This window comes from Apteryx mantelli, chromosome Z (assembly GCF_036417845.1).
Source record: "Apteryx mantelli isolate bAptMan1 chromosome Z, bAptMan1.hap1, whole genome shotgun sequence".
Classification (NCBI taxonomy): domain Eukaryota; kingdom Metazoa; phylum Chordata; class Aves; order Apterygiformes; family Apterygidae; genus Apteryx; species Apteryx mantelli.
In genome coordinates, this window is record NC_090020.1 from 69,413,697 (window position 1) to 69,431,245 (window position 17,549).

The 17,549-nt window shown below is 46.8% G+C and overlaps 1 protein-coding gene across 1 annotated transcript; it reads right to left on the reverse strand.

Moving 5' to 3' along the window:
* Window positions 1-5,657: 5,657 nt before the first annotated feature.
* ISL1 (ISL LIM homeobox 1) lies at window positions 5,658-16,248 on the reverse strand. The gene is made up of 6 exons (XM_067315949.1): window positions 16,221-16,248; window positions 15,212-15,401; window positions 11,964-12,223; window positions 9,592-9,878; window positions 8,017-8,184; window positions 5,658-5,774 (listed from the first exon to the last, which is right to left on the reverse strand). Exons 1-6 carry the CDS (start codon window positions 16,246-16,248, stop codon window positions 5,658-5,660), a joined length of 1,050 nt encoding a protein of 349 aa, XP_067172050.1.
* Between the last annotated feature and the right edge of the window lie 1,301 nt (window positions 16,249-17,549).

Below are 17,549 nucleotides of genomic sequence, written 5' to 3' on the forward strand. Positions count from 1 at the left end.
GGGTGGGGGGAAGCACGACTCTTGACCAGGACCGGGCGCGGGCGCCCACTGCCACATCCTCCCAGTGCGGTGGGCGTTCAGTGCCCAGGGGACCGAAAGAGGCAGCTGCTTCGGAAGCACCGGGGTGTGTTTGATCGAGGCGCTGCGAGGGGCCCGTTCAGGCCGGCGGCGGAGGGCAGCGAGGGCCGCAGCGCTCGCCGCTGCAACAACAAAGCGGGCTGTAAAGCCTCCAGGTGGTGGCTGTATTTGTTGTCCTGTCTGCGAGGTGCGGTGGCTCCCTGGCCCTGGCAGATCCTAGTGCTGCTGTGGACATTAAGAAAAGTCTCTTTTGGCTGATTCCAAACCCAGATAAGGAGCCGCCGAGCCACCAGCTCTGTCTAGACTTCGGACCTCACAAGTCAAACGGGTTGTTTGGATTAGCCTTGGAGATCTACCGACCTGAACAGCCCTCCCAAAGAAAAGCCACAGTAACACCCTATTTTCCTCTTCCTATTGCCGTTCGAGGTCTGCCCGGAGACAGGAGCCGAGCTCTGGTTTGGTTCGTGTCACTTATTTCTGGAAAACCTTTCCACCCCCTCTCTCTCCCACAAACACACCTTGCCTTGTTTTGTCTGCCGGGAGAAAAGAAAACAAAAAACCAAAGACACACTCCAGCAAGAATCCTGTTTTGCAACCTTTCTCCTTCCTTCTCCACTCCCCTAACCCCCCCCAGGAGAAATCCTGAGCTACAGATAATCGATTCAGCCACAACACCAGCAGAGAGCCCGGCTGCCTTGCGAAGCTGGTGCCGGGCCCTGCCGGCCCCGGCCGGGCCCGGCGCCGCTGGCTGGGAGGCAGCGCAGGGCGCGACGGGGCTCCGCTCCCCTCCCTCCCTCCCTCGCCCTCCCTCTCTCGCCCCCCCTCTCTCGCCCCAAACAAGCCCAGAGCACTTGTTTGGTGCCGCTCAGCCGCGGACAGAAAATTCAATAAAATGAAACAGCAACCTCATGTAAAAGCCTCATACTCTTTCTCATCTCGGATGCTGCAAAGTGCATCGCACAGACCCTGCCCAAAGCTCCGGTACAGATAAGAAGCTCTGGGAACACACCGATTAATTTTGCATCCCATCCCCTGGCTAATGACAGTATATACCGTGCTATATGGAAAGCTCGGCCACAGAGCCCCCCGCCCCCCCCAGCCGCCTCTCCGCGCGAGCCGCCCTCCCCGCCCGCGCTTCACAAGTCCCGGGAGGTGTGGAGTGATCCTCCAGCGGGGCCCGGGACACTGGGAGCTGTTAAGTTTATGTTTGTGGCGCCTGAGCTCAAACAGTCATTCAGTGGCTTGCTCTGTTATCAAGAAAACAACAATCAGAAACAATCAGTAAACAGGATCTCTTTCCAGCCCCTTTATTAACTACTTACAGCTCCGCTGAAGCACCCAAAGCGCCCAGCAGCGGGACCTCGTATTGTAAAACAGTTTAAGGATTTCAAGCATACAGACATGACCGAGCACGTGACTTTCATTGTTAAAACCCTCCGGTATTACTTTCCCATGAACCCAGTTTTGTTCCGTTTCGTGCTTTTTGGCACTCAAGCTGCGGGAATTTTGCAAAAGTGTGAGCGAGCCCTCCTTGAACCGATAACGCCGAGGAGCTGCCTGATTTCTTCCCTCCTGTCCACTTTCAAGTGACCTAATGTGAATTTATCTTTCTATCTATCTATCTATATATACATATGTATATAAAGTCAAGTACTTACTGTTGAGATATTTGGCAGATCTTAGCGCTGGAATTCCCAGCTCCCGGCTCTTCTGCGTTTCGCTTCTAAATTGGCTGGAGATGCTGAAGGCTAATTAACCTGGTGCAAATATTGAAATGAGAAGAATTTGAATATCGGTCTCTGTGCATGCAAACAAAATTCACAAAAAAATTATAGCAGTCCTTAAGAGACCTTATTTGTTATTAATAAGAGAGGCTACAGCAAGAAGAAAACCAGGGCACACGGTTTTGTTAATTATCGCCCTCCCCCGTATCCAAAAGAACGAACAGCGTAAGGACATACACAGAAACAGCATAAGGACATGCATTTCGTAAAGGATGTTTTCTCTCGCTTGCATTAATCCTGCTGCCCTCGCTCAGGAGGGGTGTTTTCCTGAAGACACTAGGAGAGACTGCTCACAAATTTGTCTCTGTCTGTTCCACAGCAGATAACTGTCAAAGTTTTGGGGGAGGTAAGAAGAAATATATATATACCACAAATACATGAAAAAGGGAACCAAAGGCCAAAAAAAGGATCCCCCGAAAGAAATAAAATAAAACGAGGTTTCGTGGGAAAAAAATGGGGGAGGGATAGAAAAAAACTAACGCTTGAGCCTGCGGTTGAAAGCTGGGCGCAGCTCTGTGCGGCGGGGCCGGCCGGGGACGCGCGCCGGGGCGCAGGGCGCCGCGGAGGGCCCGCGAGGTCGCCGCGGGCAGCGGGGCGCCGGCCCCGAGGGCGCGGCCCTGCGGCGGGAGGCTCGGGGGCAGCCGGGGGGTCGGCAGAGGGGCTGACACGGGTCTGGACAGCGATATCCCCTCGGAGGCATCGGGGCAGAGCCGGGGGCCTTCGCCCGCAGCCGAGAAATCAGAGCTCGGCTACAGCTCTCCCCGACGTGCCGAGATATTTAGGAAGAGCAGCGAGAAGCCACGCTGCCAACCCACAGCCCCAGCTCCTGCCTCCCGGCGGGCCGCTCACCGCCGCAGCGCCGCGAGGGCGCGCCCGGCCCGCGGGGCGCCGCGCAAGGCCGGGGGACCCTTCCTCTCCGCAACGGGGGGGTAACCAGCGCCGCGTTTCGGCTTCACGTCGAGCACCGGGCTGCCACAAACGCCCCGGCGCCGCGCCGGGAGAGGCGCCGCTCTGCGCTCTGCGCACGGCGGCCGCGGCCCGCTCTCCGCAGCGCGGAGCGAGAGCCGAAATTCGCCTTTGCCGCCGGCGCACGGAACTGCGCCGCTGCTGAGGCGCTGGACGGCGGCCCAAGCGCGGAGCCGGAGCGCGGGTTCCCGGCGCGCGGCCGCGCCCTCCCCGCGGTAGCTCCCGCGCGGCGGAGGGCAGCTGCAAAGGCCCCGGCTTCGCCCTGGCTTTCCAGGGTCTCGCACAGAGCCGCCCCCCGGGCGTAGGGCTCGGCCGCGGAGCCCCCTTCCCCCGGCGCGGACGGCTCGGACAACTCACAGGTTAGCGCACGGGGCAGAAATGCCGCCCCGCGCCCTCCCGCCCCCCGCGGCGTCGTGCGGCCTCGGAGCCTGCGTGAAAACACAAGGGTTACTAGTCACACGGTTTAAGGTAGATTTCATATTTATTTAAATATTTATCAAGTACTCGAAAATGTATTACACTTGAGCATACAAAATGAATCCAGTTTCTAATCAGGATGATTGAAATCCTTGTATTAGACTTTTACCCTTTTTTATTTTCTCTCTACTGTCGAAATGGTTTGTCTCTATAGCTGAGCTTGCTCAGGGTGGGCTGAGATGGTGAGGAGGGAGGAAAAAGAAGGTTATGTTAAGAAAACATTAGACTTTGGAGCAACTGTCATGCAAACCAACTTGTCTTTGTCAGACTAAAAATCTCTGTATATTCCAGTTGTTAAGGCTTTTTTTAAAGCGAGCCTTTGTTTCGTGCTGGCCTGAAGCACTAGGGAGCACTTGGTTTGGAGGAAAAACAACCCTTTCTATGTTTTTTTTACTTTCTACTTTTCCCCAAGAAATCGCCCACGTTTCTAGCTTTCACCACCCCCTCCCCCGCAAATTAAAAAAGGAAGAAAAGAGGGAGTGAAGAGAGGGAAGTCGACAGAAAATAAGGAACACCAATCGTGCAATTTCACTGCAATATCCCCTCAACCCTATTCCTCCTGCAGCATTTTTCAATCGTTTTGACAGCAGACACCGATAAATAATGGTCATACTTGACTTGTTAAGCAAAAAGCGTCCCTTTTATCAGGAGCTTATACTTAAAGTACAGGTCACTTCAACAATCTCAACAACGAGGCTTTGGTATACAGCACTTTCTTTTTACTATTATTTTTAAAAAATAATAGAACTCAGCAAAAAGCCTGAGCTCCCAGTTCTTTAGATGTCTTAACATTATGTCAGATCATGCCTAGAGTAATATCACTTTTAAGGGCAAGGGATGAGGGGGGGAAGAGAGCTTCTAACGTTATCAATTGAAAGCTAAGGCATCAAACTAGCCCTGATATAGTTGTTGAAACTGAAATTTACAAGCTGGTCATTAATACTTGCAATAAAATATCACACTGATTTTATTTAATAACGACCTGCTTTGCATGCAATATTTTATTTCAGGTATTTTAGCTGCTAACTTGTAAATATTTAAAAGAGGGAACTTTGTTCATTATTTATTATTATTATTATTATTATTTTCTCTATTCCAAACGTTTATTTAGTGAAATAGTCCTGAAGATATAATAATTCTACATATGGCGCTTTTATTTCACATAATATTTAAGAAAAAAAGGACAAAAACGACATAGAATTAGACATATAATTCAAAGACCACGGTACAACCTTTTCTTTTTTTCTTTTTTCTTTTTTCTTTTTTTCTTTTACTTTAGCAAACAAAAAAATAGAGTCAAATGACATGAAAAGTGGCAAGTCTTCCGATAATAAATAATAAATTACTTTATAATTTTGCAATGCAAGAGCAAACAAATAGGGTGGGTTTTTTCTTTTTTTTCTTTTTCTTTTTTCTTTTTTTTTCTCTTTATTTCTAGAGAGAGAGAGAGAAAGAGAGAGAGAGAGAGAGAGAGAAACAGTCGTTTTAACCAATGACTATACACATCTTTGGGGGAGGGGAAGGTTCTTGGACGGACACATTTCAAACACAATCCCGAGACGCTTTGTGGCAAAATAGAGGTATACCTTGTTGCAATGCTTTTATAAATTGGTTCTTAAAGAGGAATTCAAAAAAACTATTTTTTAATCGCTTCAGACTTGAGAGAGGATGGATCTCAACCAAACAAAAATCAAAACCCCGCTACAGTACATGCTATAAGAGACCCAGGAAACAACGCCTTGTTAAGAGTCAACTAAAAAAAAAAAAAAAAAAGAAAGAAAAGGAAACCATTGCAAACCAATGCAGCTCCACCTTCCTGCAATGAATCTTTCAACAATGCGGGGCTAAATCGTCTCTTTCCTGATGATGGAAAACCTACTGGAGCTCCTTTTGGCAAGGCAATGACCAATATAGAAACAGCACCATTCGGATTAGGATGGACTAGATAGAAAATCCCTCTACCTTGGTTTCTCTCTAAGATGTGCAGTCAAATGAAAAGAATTTATTCACTTTTTTTTTTTTTTTGAGATCCACGAGTACAAATCCTCTATGTTTTGAAAATGTCTTTTCGATCCTCCTCTGACCATTGAATAGCGCGGGTTTTTGTTTTTGTTTTATATTTATTCTAGTAAGATCCCATGATTGTCTTCACAGTGTTGCTACCATATTACCTTGTCATTTCGAACAAGACTCCGTTCATTTCATGGAGCGGTTCTTTGCTAGGTTCATTACAGGGTTGTTAAATAATTTTCCCCCTAAATTTCGGAGTCCCAACGTGATCACTTTCCCACTCTCTCCAACAGGGGTGAGGGTAAGGGCAGAAACAACAACAGAAATCTGAATGAATGTTCCTCATGCCTCAATAGGACTGGCTACCATGCTGTTGGGTGTATCTGGGAGCTGAGAGGACATTGATGCTACTTCACTTCCAGTAGAATTGGAACCAGGTCCTCCTTCTGAAAAATTAACCTGCCAAAAAAAAGAAGAAAAAGAAGAAAAGAACAATTGTTACAACTGTAACAATCAAAGAAAAGTAGCAGGCAAGGCAAAGAAGATTGCAAAAATAAATATACAGGCATGCAGCCGAATGGCCTGATGCATCTCAACAGGAGGCTGTGGGACTGTTTATTGCTTTGTTTAGTTTCCCCACTGACTTCACTGAAACCTTCTTCAGGCCTTCGGTCAAATAACCAAAGAAAGCAGATTAGGGGGGGGAAAAAAAGAAAAATCAAGCAAATAAACAAACAACCATTCTAACGAGGCCTTCTTCCATGTCTTGCAAGAGTGGCAATCCCAACAGGATGTTCTAGTCAATTATTTAGGAGCTCGTGTGTTTTCTGACACAAGACTGCAAGGTTACTTTTTCCCCTTTTGTGCACATACTACACTAAACCTGGGACAAATATCCAGGATCAGAAGATACCTTCCTTTAAACAAACCATCCTTTCAGTCCAAGTGCTCCTTGGAAGGGGTGGCATCTCTTTCTAACGAGAGTCAGTTGGATAAAAAAAAGGTGATGGTTTTCCATCCTAGCACGTCCCGCAGCTCACACTAGTTCGGGCTCAGCCTTGGGAAGAGAGATTTGAAGGGTGGAGCCTCGCTAATCCGCACGCAATTCCCTGGCACCTATTTAGCTTGCCGATTCCATAATTAAGGCCCTTTCCAGATTAGAGACGTGCAAACAGCACCTTGAATAGTCACGGCGCTATCTATTCTGTCCACAATTCTTTAACTATTTGTCTATATGAGGCCCAAAATATATCAATATTCATCTGTCTATCCATATGCATGTGTGTATTTGGGATATCCACATTCAGTTCTGCTTTTAGACCTACACTTTAGAAAACACTGCATCAAAGCTTTTAAAGTCTCCTGTTTTGTTAAGGCACAATAAGTAAGGTAGCCGAAGGAGATCAATTTTTCTTGAGTCTGCTTGACAGCTTGATTAAAGCAGGAAAAACAGTGGCTGCTCTAGAGGAAAGATGCTGCAAGCAGTCTTGCTGTTGTGCTCCGGAGCACGGTGTGCCAGGGGGAGTGCTCTGCAGCCTGTGACTAGGCAAAAAAAAAAAAGGAATCCTGGAAAAGAGTGGGATACTAAGCTGAAACAGTCTGAAAACATTTCTTGACATAGCTACAAACCTTTATATTTTGTCGATTCATGTCGATGAAAAACACCCAACCGATCAAAAAATGGTCTATATATTAATGTTGCATCATTAGTTATTATTTTGAATCACTGAAAAACCATACACAACGTACCTTATTATTTTAAAGATCTGGTTTTAACACACTTAGGCCAGGAAATTGAGTTAAGGTTGAACTTCTGTCCTTAATTCACCTTGTTGGGCCTAAGTATTGCAGATGATATGGTCCCATATGAGCTGCCAAATGACGTAGGCATAAGGAAGTGAGTTAAGAACAGAATTTATTCTAAAATGTCTGTTTTCTTTTGGCTTAAGGCAGTTCATCATATTGTTTGGCTTTTGCATGTGACTACGTACTAACAGTTCACTTTCTGAAGCACAACATATATATGTCAGATATATATGTGTGTGTATATATACATGTATATGTATATACATATATGTATATATGTATATGTGTGTTTACATATATATACATGCATATGTGTATATATCTGTATCTATATCTACACAAAGTTATATCCAGAGGTACATGCGTAAAACAAGTATTTCAACAATTTAATTAAACTATTCATGTTTGTGTGCAAAAACAAGGACACAGGCTATAGGACACAGGCTGACATTGCAATCACATATTTAAAATCCATCCTATATTTTAAAGCTGAAATTGGCTGGGGCAGGGGGGAATCGAATTTTAGAAATTGCTTTCATAAATATATATAAAATTAAATGACACATGAAGAATGTTTTTGTTCTCTGGCTAGAGGTGCTTTTGAGGAGTATGCGAGCTGAATTAGTTTCAGACTTTGGTCAGGCCTTATCCAGATTCCACTTAAATCAATAAGAACTCTGCTGTTGACTACGGTAGGTTTTGCATCGAGCCCTGCTAAATCAGTTGAATTCGCTGCATTTACGCATTGTCATGATGCCCACCTCGTACTTTCAGGAAAACTCAGCTAGTCTGAATTGCTTCATCTCTGTGAGGGCATCCGTCAGCTTTAGAGAATCCCCAATGGCTCTGCCCCCGGGTAGACACTGGCCTATTCAGGCTGGGAACTGACACTTACTAGTTGCTGAAAAGCAGGTTGATCTATGTCACTCTGCAATGCGAAGTCACTCAGTACTTTCCAAGGCGGCTGGTAACTCTGCACCTCCACTGGGTTCGCCTGTAAACCACCATCATGTCTCTCAGGACTAGCAGCCACCATCGGAGTTCCTGTCATCCCTTGGATATTCTGTAAACAGCCCAGCAAAAGATGTTAATGAGCTTGGTTAACTTTATTGTATATAAGCGCTGAGTCAATAAACTGCTTTCTATCTTATCTATACAGTCGCTTGTATTTGCTTTGTTAATCTGCTGTGAATGTCTTACTCTATTCTGCTCTAGGTCAGCCTATTTCTACCCGCTGCATTTATCACTGTGGAAGTTTACTTTCTTTCCCTTTAATCCTCGTATTTTTCTCAAGGCATTAAGAAAAAAAAAAAAGACTTCTTAAACGCGAGCACTCTATCTTGGCTGCCCGATGCATGGCTCGGCACAAGAAATGGTTAATCATGCCGCCTTTCTATCTTGCATCCGGGCTGGTTTTGTTCTGCGTGACCTTAACTGGATCATATATCCACTGCATGGTAAACCTGGGGTACGTTAGTACCGCTTTCTTTCAAAAAAGAAAAACACAAGGAAAAAGAAAACCCCAGCCCTCCCAGTATGCCCAGTGGTACGGCCACTGTGTACAAAATAACTCCAAGCCTCGACGAATAGATTGTTCAGGCGAGTTAATAACATCGTGTTTTATTGCATTCCAACAGGGTAAAATGAAACTCCTTAAATTCCACTTAACTAGGCAGCCTTATGAATTAATAGTCATTCTCAGGTCAGTCAATATACAGAGGGAGAATAACAGACTCTTCTTCAAGTGGGCTAAAAACAACAGGAAAAAAAAAGTTGGTTTAAAATGGAGACAGCCAGATTGCTATGCTGAATCCAGCGCTTTCTGCTTATTTGCACCACGCGCGAATACCCACAGACAAGACCTCAATATTTCTACGCGAGAACTGTATATATATATTAAATAATATGTACGCACGATGATAAATCCAAACCTTTCTATCGCACTCCTCTTTTTCTACAGTACGTGCACTGACAGACACAACATACAGATTGCAGTATATAAAGTGCTAAGAAAATACATCAGATTTCACTTTTACTCCTGGGTTTTACTTCTGGGTTTACTCCTGTGTAAAACCATTGAAGAGAGCGAATGCGTTTTTTTCCCCTCAAGGAGTTCTCTGCATTTGCAATATAAATATTACACAAGGCTAGGCTTATTACATCCCATAAGCTCTGCAGGGCACAATTCATGCTGCAGAGAAGTTAGTCTAATCCACACCGACTCCTCAGCCCCACAAAAAGACGTGTGTTCGCTTGAGCCGCCTATATCGGCTTCTCGCTGTTTTAATTGCACTGATAACAGAACGAACAGATAATATTTAAGCTGTATTATGTTGTTTGTTTTAGCGGAGCTCCTGCAAAATCAAAAGCGTCAAACCAGCCCCCAAAGGTTGGCCAGGCTGGACTTAGCCTACGCGTTTCTCCTTCGGGAAGGAAGGCTGCGTACGGATCAGAGGCTGAAGCCACTTACAGTTTTGTCATTGGGTTGCTGTTGCTGAAGTTGCTTCATCATAATGCTCCTTTTTTTGTCCTTGCATCGCTTGTTTTGAAACCAAACCCTGATGACCCTCGGGCTGAGGCCAGTCATTTCTACCAGTTGCTCTTTCATGAGGGCGTCAGGTCTGGGGTTGGCAGCGTAGCAGGTCCTCAAGGTGTGAAGCTGTTTTTCATTAAGGACAGTCCGGACTCGGGTGGTCTTCTCGGGCTGCTTGTGGACGTGGGGTCGCAGAGCTGGCTGTCTGGCAGAGATAGGTTCTGCTGTAAGGGAAGGGGAAGGAAGGAACAGGATCCCCATAAGTAGGAGGCAGGGAGTCTGCAGAGGCTATGAATTTAAGCGAGTGGGTTAAGGGGAGGCGGTTGGGGGGGGGGGTGTTGATGAACCCTCTTTCAAAGGCCATTCAAGCAGTCAGCTCCATCGGAGCTCCTGCAGCCTCCTCTTCTTTGTGCGCTGGTGGAGTGACAGGACTGACATTTCTGACTCCAGAGATAATTAATTTGCAAAAACAAACCACCACCCCCTAAAACCCTTAATGACAGAAGCTTGAACCTGTATGAGCTTTGACAGGGGAGGGAGAGATCGCAAAAGCGTGCATGCGCTAGGAAATGAGGGGGAGGATTTTATGTAATTATTTCATGACAAATCACCAAAACAGATTTTTTGGCCCGAAAATTAATAAAATAATACTTTTAAAATTAATCTTAACTCGAGTCTGCTTCTTGCGTGCTGGATCTAACTCAGTTTTGCCAGAGGCTACAATAATGTGCAACAGCTCCCAGCAGTTCGATCCTTCCAAATCAAAGCAAAACAAGCCAAAATCCGCTGCACCGTGTTCATGGTAGAAAAACTCCAGAGAGACCCATATCCGAGTGCTCGGGAGACAGAGGTCTATTTTAGAAAGCGAAGGTGCCAGGTGAATTTGTGTCAACTTATGATGAACACTTAAAAATACGAATGTTTAGCCAGTTCTTTAAAAGGGGAGCAAGCCTAGCAACTCATGGAAACCGTCAAGAAATGCAAAACAACAGGTAATGTCACATCAAGAGCTAAATATATTCGTGTGATTCTGCTATTCTTCAGTGTATTATGTAGCTATAGCTATCTAGAAGTAATTTGATCCAGTCAAGGGAAAAATAAAAACACTACTTTTTTTTTTCCTAAACGCTTGGCTGACTAATATACAAAGGTGTTCAGTTTTGTACAGTCGGGTTTCGGCTTCTCTTATTATAATAATAAAACAGTAAATTCGATGAAGCCAATAAGAATGCTTCAAATATTAGCAATGTTGTACCTGCAGACACACATGCCTTTCTGAGACGTGCACAAACACGCTACTGGGAGCACTCACAGTCTCTCTAAAATTCTGTACCGATCAGCTACGTGAATTTTTTGCTATATATAGATATGTTACTTGAAAGTAGTTCAGAAGCGGGAACGCGCCCATTTAAACTTGGCTGTGTTTGTAAATAACTTTTCGAGTTACAGTTACTTGCACAGCAATATTCCCTGACATTCTTGTTTTGTCTAACTTCATTTGCCTGTGAGAGACGTGCCTTTTCCTAAAGCTAAGCCTGAGTATCTAACGCACATGTCGAGAACTAAAAGTGTAAGTAAACTTATAAGGTGTGTCGAGTTTGAAGTAAAAATGCTGAGTTTTGAGAAGAAATTCTCATCAAATCACATAATACGTTTCAAGAAGGCAGAGTCACTTTAAAAGGCAATTACTGAAGATTAGCTTGTTGACAGTTTTAAATTACAGCCTGAGTGCTCGCCTGTAGTTTTGAAGTCTGTCGCTTTTCGGACCCCGCTTGCACCAGTGCTTAAAGCAGCTTTTCCACACGCTCCGCGGAGCTGAATGAGAACGGATCTGGCTTCCAACTGTCCCGGCTTCAAAGGGGGAAACTGAGGCACCCTCCGCCCCGTCAGGGCGCCGGACGCGCACAGTCGCTCGGGGGCCGCGGACCTCGACAAGACCCTGCCTCGCGGGCCGCGGTCGGCTGTGGGCCGCCCCACGCGCGCTTTGCGCCCGGCCTTTTCTGCCGCCAGCCGAGCGCCGGCGGGGCTCGGCCGCGGCGCGGGACCGGCGCCCCCGCGGGGGCCGCCCGACACGCGCGCGCCGCCCGGCCGCCGCCGCCGCCGCCTCGCTGCCAGCCCGCGGGGCGCCGGGGCCGCGTGCGCGGGCTCCCGGGCGCTGCCCGCACGGCAGAGCCGGCGGGGGAGAGGGGCCAGCGCCGCCCGGGGTCCCGCGCGGCGCCGGGACAGGCGGAGAGCGGCAGCGGGGCGGCGCCGCGCCGGCGGCACGGGGCCCCCGCGGCGGGGCCGGGGCGGGCGGGCCGGGGCAGTACCTGCCATCTGCAGCGGTCTGGCGGGGTGCAGGGGGCTGAGCGGGTCCCCCGCGCCCAGGCTGGCCCTCTCCACCACGTCGTGGTCCGCCCGGCAGAAGAGGCCGTCCTCCCGCAGCGCGAATTCATCGCCGGGGATGAGCTGGCGGCTGCAGGCCACGCAGCGGAAGCACTCGATGTGGTACACCTTGGAGCGGGCGCGCATCACGAAGTCATTCTTGCTGAAGCCGATGCTGCACTTGGCGCACTTGATGCCGTATAACCTGAGCAGGGCCCGGCCCAGAAAGCAGAAGAAGGGAGGGAAGGAGGGAGAGCACGGGAGGGGGAAGGGGAGGGCGAGGGAGGAGGTGGGGGAGAGAAGAAAGAAAGGAAGGGGGAAAAAAGAAAGAGAGAGGCTTTCACTCCCGCTCATGGGCAACCCCGTGGCCCCACTTAGACGCGCCACACGCAGCTCACTAGTTAAACAAGCCTTTAAAATACAGAAGCCAGGAGGAGAAAGGAATAAAACGGATGCGGTTACTGCCAGTGCCCAGATCCCCCTGCTGTGAAAGGCAGCGGGGATCCGGACACCCCGGTGAGCAGAGAGGGGAAAGGAAGGGAGCGGCGGGAGCGGAAGGAGAAAGAGAGGGGGAGAAACACAAAACCCGAAAATCCCCTTTCCCAAGGAGATGCCGACCTTTTCCTCTTACCCCAGAGTCCGGGCTGCACAAGGCAAGGGGACATCCCTGCCCTCTCCCTCCCTCCGGGACGGCGGACGGTCCTGACTTAGTCTAGCCCAGAGCTGAACCAAGCCGCCCGGGTACAACGGGGAAAGGCGAGGCTGGCAGAGCTGACAGACCCTGACTCTGCTTTCCCTCACACAGACATGCTAGCTTCGCGAAATGCGGTTATTTCTGTGCGGAACCCACTCAGGACTTGTGCCGCTACCGGCACGCTCGGGGTCCCGGCAGCTCACCCTCTAGGACACAGCAGAGGTGGCTCCGCTAGGGACCACGACTCTTCCCCTTACCCTTTTCCACTACGTTTTTTTCTATATGCAAATAAATGCACACACACACATACACACACGTCTACATATATATATGCACACTCACATATATATTAGTGTAACTCACCTTCTCTCGCCCCTTGCTAAAATGTATTTTCAATGCTTTGGCTTTACAAGCCGTCTCATAATTTAGCCTTACAACTCCTTCTCCCTTCCTTCTGCACGCTCCCACCTTGAACCGAGAGCTCAAGCCTTCCAGCACGAAAGAAAGGGAAACTTCTCGCTGACAACTCTACACAGCAAATAATGGGTTTCTGGGGTTAGACGCTGGAGTGGGCGGCGGGGCTCCTCGTCTCCCGCGGAGGAGAGGGGGGACAGTTCACCCATCAGTAGATGAACACGAGAAAATGCTCCAGCTCGCTTTCCTACGGCTGCACAGTCTCGGCTCCCACCGAATATTCCTCAGCCAAATTCCTTGATATTAAGTGAAATTAACATCATTCCACAAGTAAATGTATACACACACACGAACACACATACATACATGTATGCAACCCACATAACCATAAAAGCTGCTCTTAAAATTGAGCTAATATTCATACACACCGCTTTCCACTTCATTAGAGATACAGTCTGTGATATATATTTGTGGGTTTAGATGTTTATTTAGGCGCGTATTTAGAGCTTTTGTCTATAGAGCAGCACTCAGCTTATATTCAGACGTACCAACTTCCAAATTATAACGTTCTGTGAAAAAAATGACGGCTAAACCGCAAAAGAACAGAGTCATCGCCAAGTCTATGAATTAATAGGTACAAAAGATGGGGGGGGGGGGTGGAGGATTGCCCGCATGTCTGACAATTATATATTAGGTCAGAGTCTAATTCAAAGTCGACTTGCACATAATATATATCCCTTATTTTAAATATTGTAGCAAACGAAACTTAATATGTAGAAACTTTAAAAAGTTGCAAATTTTTTTTGTTTAAATTACGCGTGCTGAATTCTCGCAAGAGGTAAGTAAGCACATCTCAGTCCCAAACGTGTTCCTTTCTTTTGAAATTAGTGAAAGGATGACATTTAAAAGCACCGTTCTAAAGTGCACTTAAAAGTAATGCAAAAAAGAAAGTAGGTTGTTTTTCATCATAGTAAAACTTTGAGAATAATCTCACAACATGGCTTAAAGGAAAGATCTGCTTGTGAATTGTGCAATGGAGAAGGAAAGATTTTCTTTATTTCAATTCAGAATTACAAAGAAATTAGAAAGGTGTCTTAGGTAGGAGATATTTGCTCCTGAAACTTTCTGTAAACAAAATAGTGTCCGTACCTCAATGCAAAGTTCTGGTTTGGCAAGCCCAGTAGACGATACTAAAACGGATCACCATGACCCAGGAGTACAAATAATAAACACACTCGAAATTCCTGCTTTGGTTTCTCTATAGTGTCAGGATTGGCAACCCTCACATTTTATCAGTTACCAGATTTTAATGTGAGGAAGGAAGCGGTTCCATTATCTAAATATACCCAATTGTTCACGAACAGATGATGGGCAATTTGATCTGCTCTGTCTAATTCATCAGTACAGATAAGATAAGAAAGAAAAGGCAGTCAGATATCACCAAAGGGGTTAATATTGAAAAAGATTAAATGTCAGTTATTTTAGAGAAGAAACATTTCAGACTAGGTTTTAACCTTCCCATAAATGGATCGTTCCTTCTAAAAGAAACTTCGGTTTTGTTTTTGTTTTGTTGTTGTTGTTTCTTATAGGCCTAGTTTAAATAGGTATGCTTGCCCATGTATTTATTTTTACAGCGTACATGCTTGAAGTGCCTTTCTTATGAATGCCATTGTGCCTTTGCAAAACACACAGAGATGCATTTCTCAGGTTGTGTTTAAAAGCGATCAGTTCCGTGTTGCTCATAATCTCTACACTAGTGAAAACATTCTCTGTTGCATGCGATTTCCCACTTTGTCAGAATCACAGAATACATTGCCAAAATCCTCAGGAGGGTCCCATACAGTCACTAGCTGTTTCCGAATGTGTTTTTATTTATACAGAGATTTGCATTTTAATTTATGCAATTAAAAACTTGACGACTCGAACTTTTTTCCCTTATCTGTTCACCTTTGGGGCATTCACTTAAAAATATAACAATTGTCCTTTCACCCTCTTCCTCAATATTTTTCCTCTTCCTGCCTCTCTCAGATTTATAAAGTTAAAAAAAAAATCTCACCGAATAATTAAACAACATAAATGGCGTACCTGATATAATCTCTTTTACAGTAGGTTTTGCCATCCCTAACAAAGCACGTACAGGTCTCGTCCAAATACTGATTACACTCTGCACACTTCAAACACGCCGCATGCCATTCCAAATCCGGAGAAACCCTCAGAATATACTGATCGTGAATTTGATTGCCGCAACCAACACATAGGGAAATCAGACGTTTTTCTGAAATGAAAATAAATACATGATTGACTAACCGTTTACTCTCCTACAGAGATAAACACACTTTTAGTGTCGTTCCCTTATAGGGCGTACTCTGGGAGTTTTTTTTTTTTTTTTTTAAAGAGTATTACACTTTCGGATGGTAATTGAAGTGTGCCATCAAAACCTTGCCTCGTTTAGAAAGGAGGTAGAATATATGTTAAAATGTAGATGTGAACAGTCTTCGGGGTGAAGGTCCTCATTTCGCAAGCCTTGCACGGAATCAAAACTCCAAACTCCCTTGTTGCTTTATTTTTATTTTATTGTTTCTTTGTTTGGATTCCTTTCCCTACGAGGAGAGCATCTATATGTTTGATTTCATTTTTAAGAGGCTCTGATTGGAAACGTTGAACGCGTGGCTGGGTGCGCTTCCCATTCAGCCCTTTGCCATAGAAGACGGGACTCGAGCCTGCTAGCAAGAACAAGCATCATTACGGTTGTCACTTGCTCTCTTTTGCAAGTTTAATGCTAATTCCCCTAGACGGACTAGGTGCTGGCTAGTCAGACAGCCTCAGTTCAGTCTGGCACGAAGAGAAATTTAAGGCTCCGTGGCTGGAGATCCCATTAAGATCCTGCTTGCTCCCCAAACTTTAAAATAGAGCAGGACCCCAGGCTACTAACATACAAGGCTACGAGGTTAAAACACAGCAAGCATGCAGGCATGGCAACAAAGGCACCTTCTCTACCATTCAAATGCAGTTCAGCTCTTTAGCAGTTCGCCTGCCTGAGACGATTACAATAGACAGCACATTTATTCCAACAACGGTAAAAATTCCGCCTTACTTTTTGGTGGGTCTCCCATGTCTCCCATATCTGTGAGAGGGTGTAATGTCCACAGTGAAATGGTGTACGGTTTCGTTTTAAGACCCCAAAGTAGATTTGAGAACTGTCGCTAAGAAAAAAAAAAGTAGCAATAACAATAACAACAAAAGAAAAAAAAAAGAGACTCGAAATGAAGGGGGGGGGGAAAAAGAAAGCGCCACCACGAACGTGGGAGACACTGTCAGGGCTGCGGAGCGCGGAGGGGGCTGGCGGCGGCCGGGGCGCGGCGGCGGCGGCGGCGGCGGGGTTCGGCGGCGGCGGCGGGGTTCGGCCGCGCGGGGTGGTGGCGGCGGCGGCGGCGGCGGCGGCGGCAGCGCGGCGATGCCGGACTCGGCGCTGCTCGCCCGGGCACTCGCCTCGCCCTTATCTCTTACTCAAACTTCTCTGCTCCAACTCAGCCCGCTCGCCATTGGCCTGACGTCAGGCGCGGGGACGTCACGCCTGCGCGGCGCCCATTGGCTGCGCGCGGCGCGGCGCAGCTGTTCTGATTATCATATTTCAGCGTCTCGCGCCCCGGCAGCCCCGGCTCGGGCTCGCGGAGGCAACTTTTTTTTCGCTCCTCATTTGTATTTCCCTTTATACTTTCTTCTTGTCGCTCTTCCTTCATTTCTCCTGCTTATCTCCCGTCACACCTTTCATTTTTCCCTCCCCGGCCCCATTTGTGCTCCTCCACCCCTTCCCCCCTCTGGGTTTGCTATGCCATATTTACAATGTCCATGTTTTGGGGGGCGGAAGGGGGGCTAATCCAGCTATTTACTTTCCTAGCATTTATCTTTCCTAGGCGGGAGAAATTGCTCCGGTTTGATTAGGCGAAGCTACCCGGAGCAGGCAATGACAGGACAAGCTGGCTGTGTATAGCGCCGGCTACAAGATGTGATTGTTTATGTTTTCCTGCAGTCTCCTTCTCTCTTAAAATTGTGGATAAAAGCTTCATATATTTCTGTTAAACACAAGATCGACGAAGGTACAAATATTTACCTTAAATTGTCTCTCAGCACTCCCTTCATTCTATTAATGTCTTTTCCGAACCCTTTTAGATCCTTTTTTTTTTCTTTCTTTCTCTCTTTCCTTTTTTCCTTTTTTTTCTTTTTTTTTAATTTTAAGTAGAAATGTATCCTATGCTTAGACATTTTCGTAGGCTGCCCAGTAAAGGAGATTCGCGCACAGAAAAGTGAAGAACTTCTGCCTCTCCCCGTGGAGAATCCTTTGAATTTCATATGAGAGCAGGAGAGAGAAGCCGCGAAGCCCGCAGTTTGCGCGGCTCCGCGCCTGGTGCCGGGGGAGGCGCGG

Bases quoted from the DNA above. Each gene is read 5' to 3' on its own strand.
- ISL1 (XM_067315949.1), bottom strand. From the start codon at position 16,248: ATGGGAGACATGGGAGACCCACCAAAAA. The intron at 8,185-9,591 runs GTAAGTGGCTTC...GGCTGTTTACAG, and splicing joins AGCAACCCAATGACAAAACT to AATATCCAAGGGATGACAGG. The intron at 5,775-8,016 runs GTAAGTGTCAGT...TTTTTTTGGCAG, and splicing joins AACCTGCTTTTCAGCAACTA to GTTAATTTTTCAGAAGGAGG.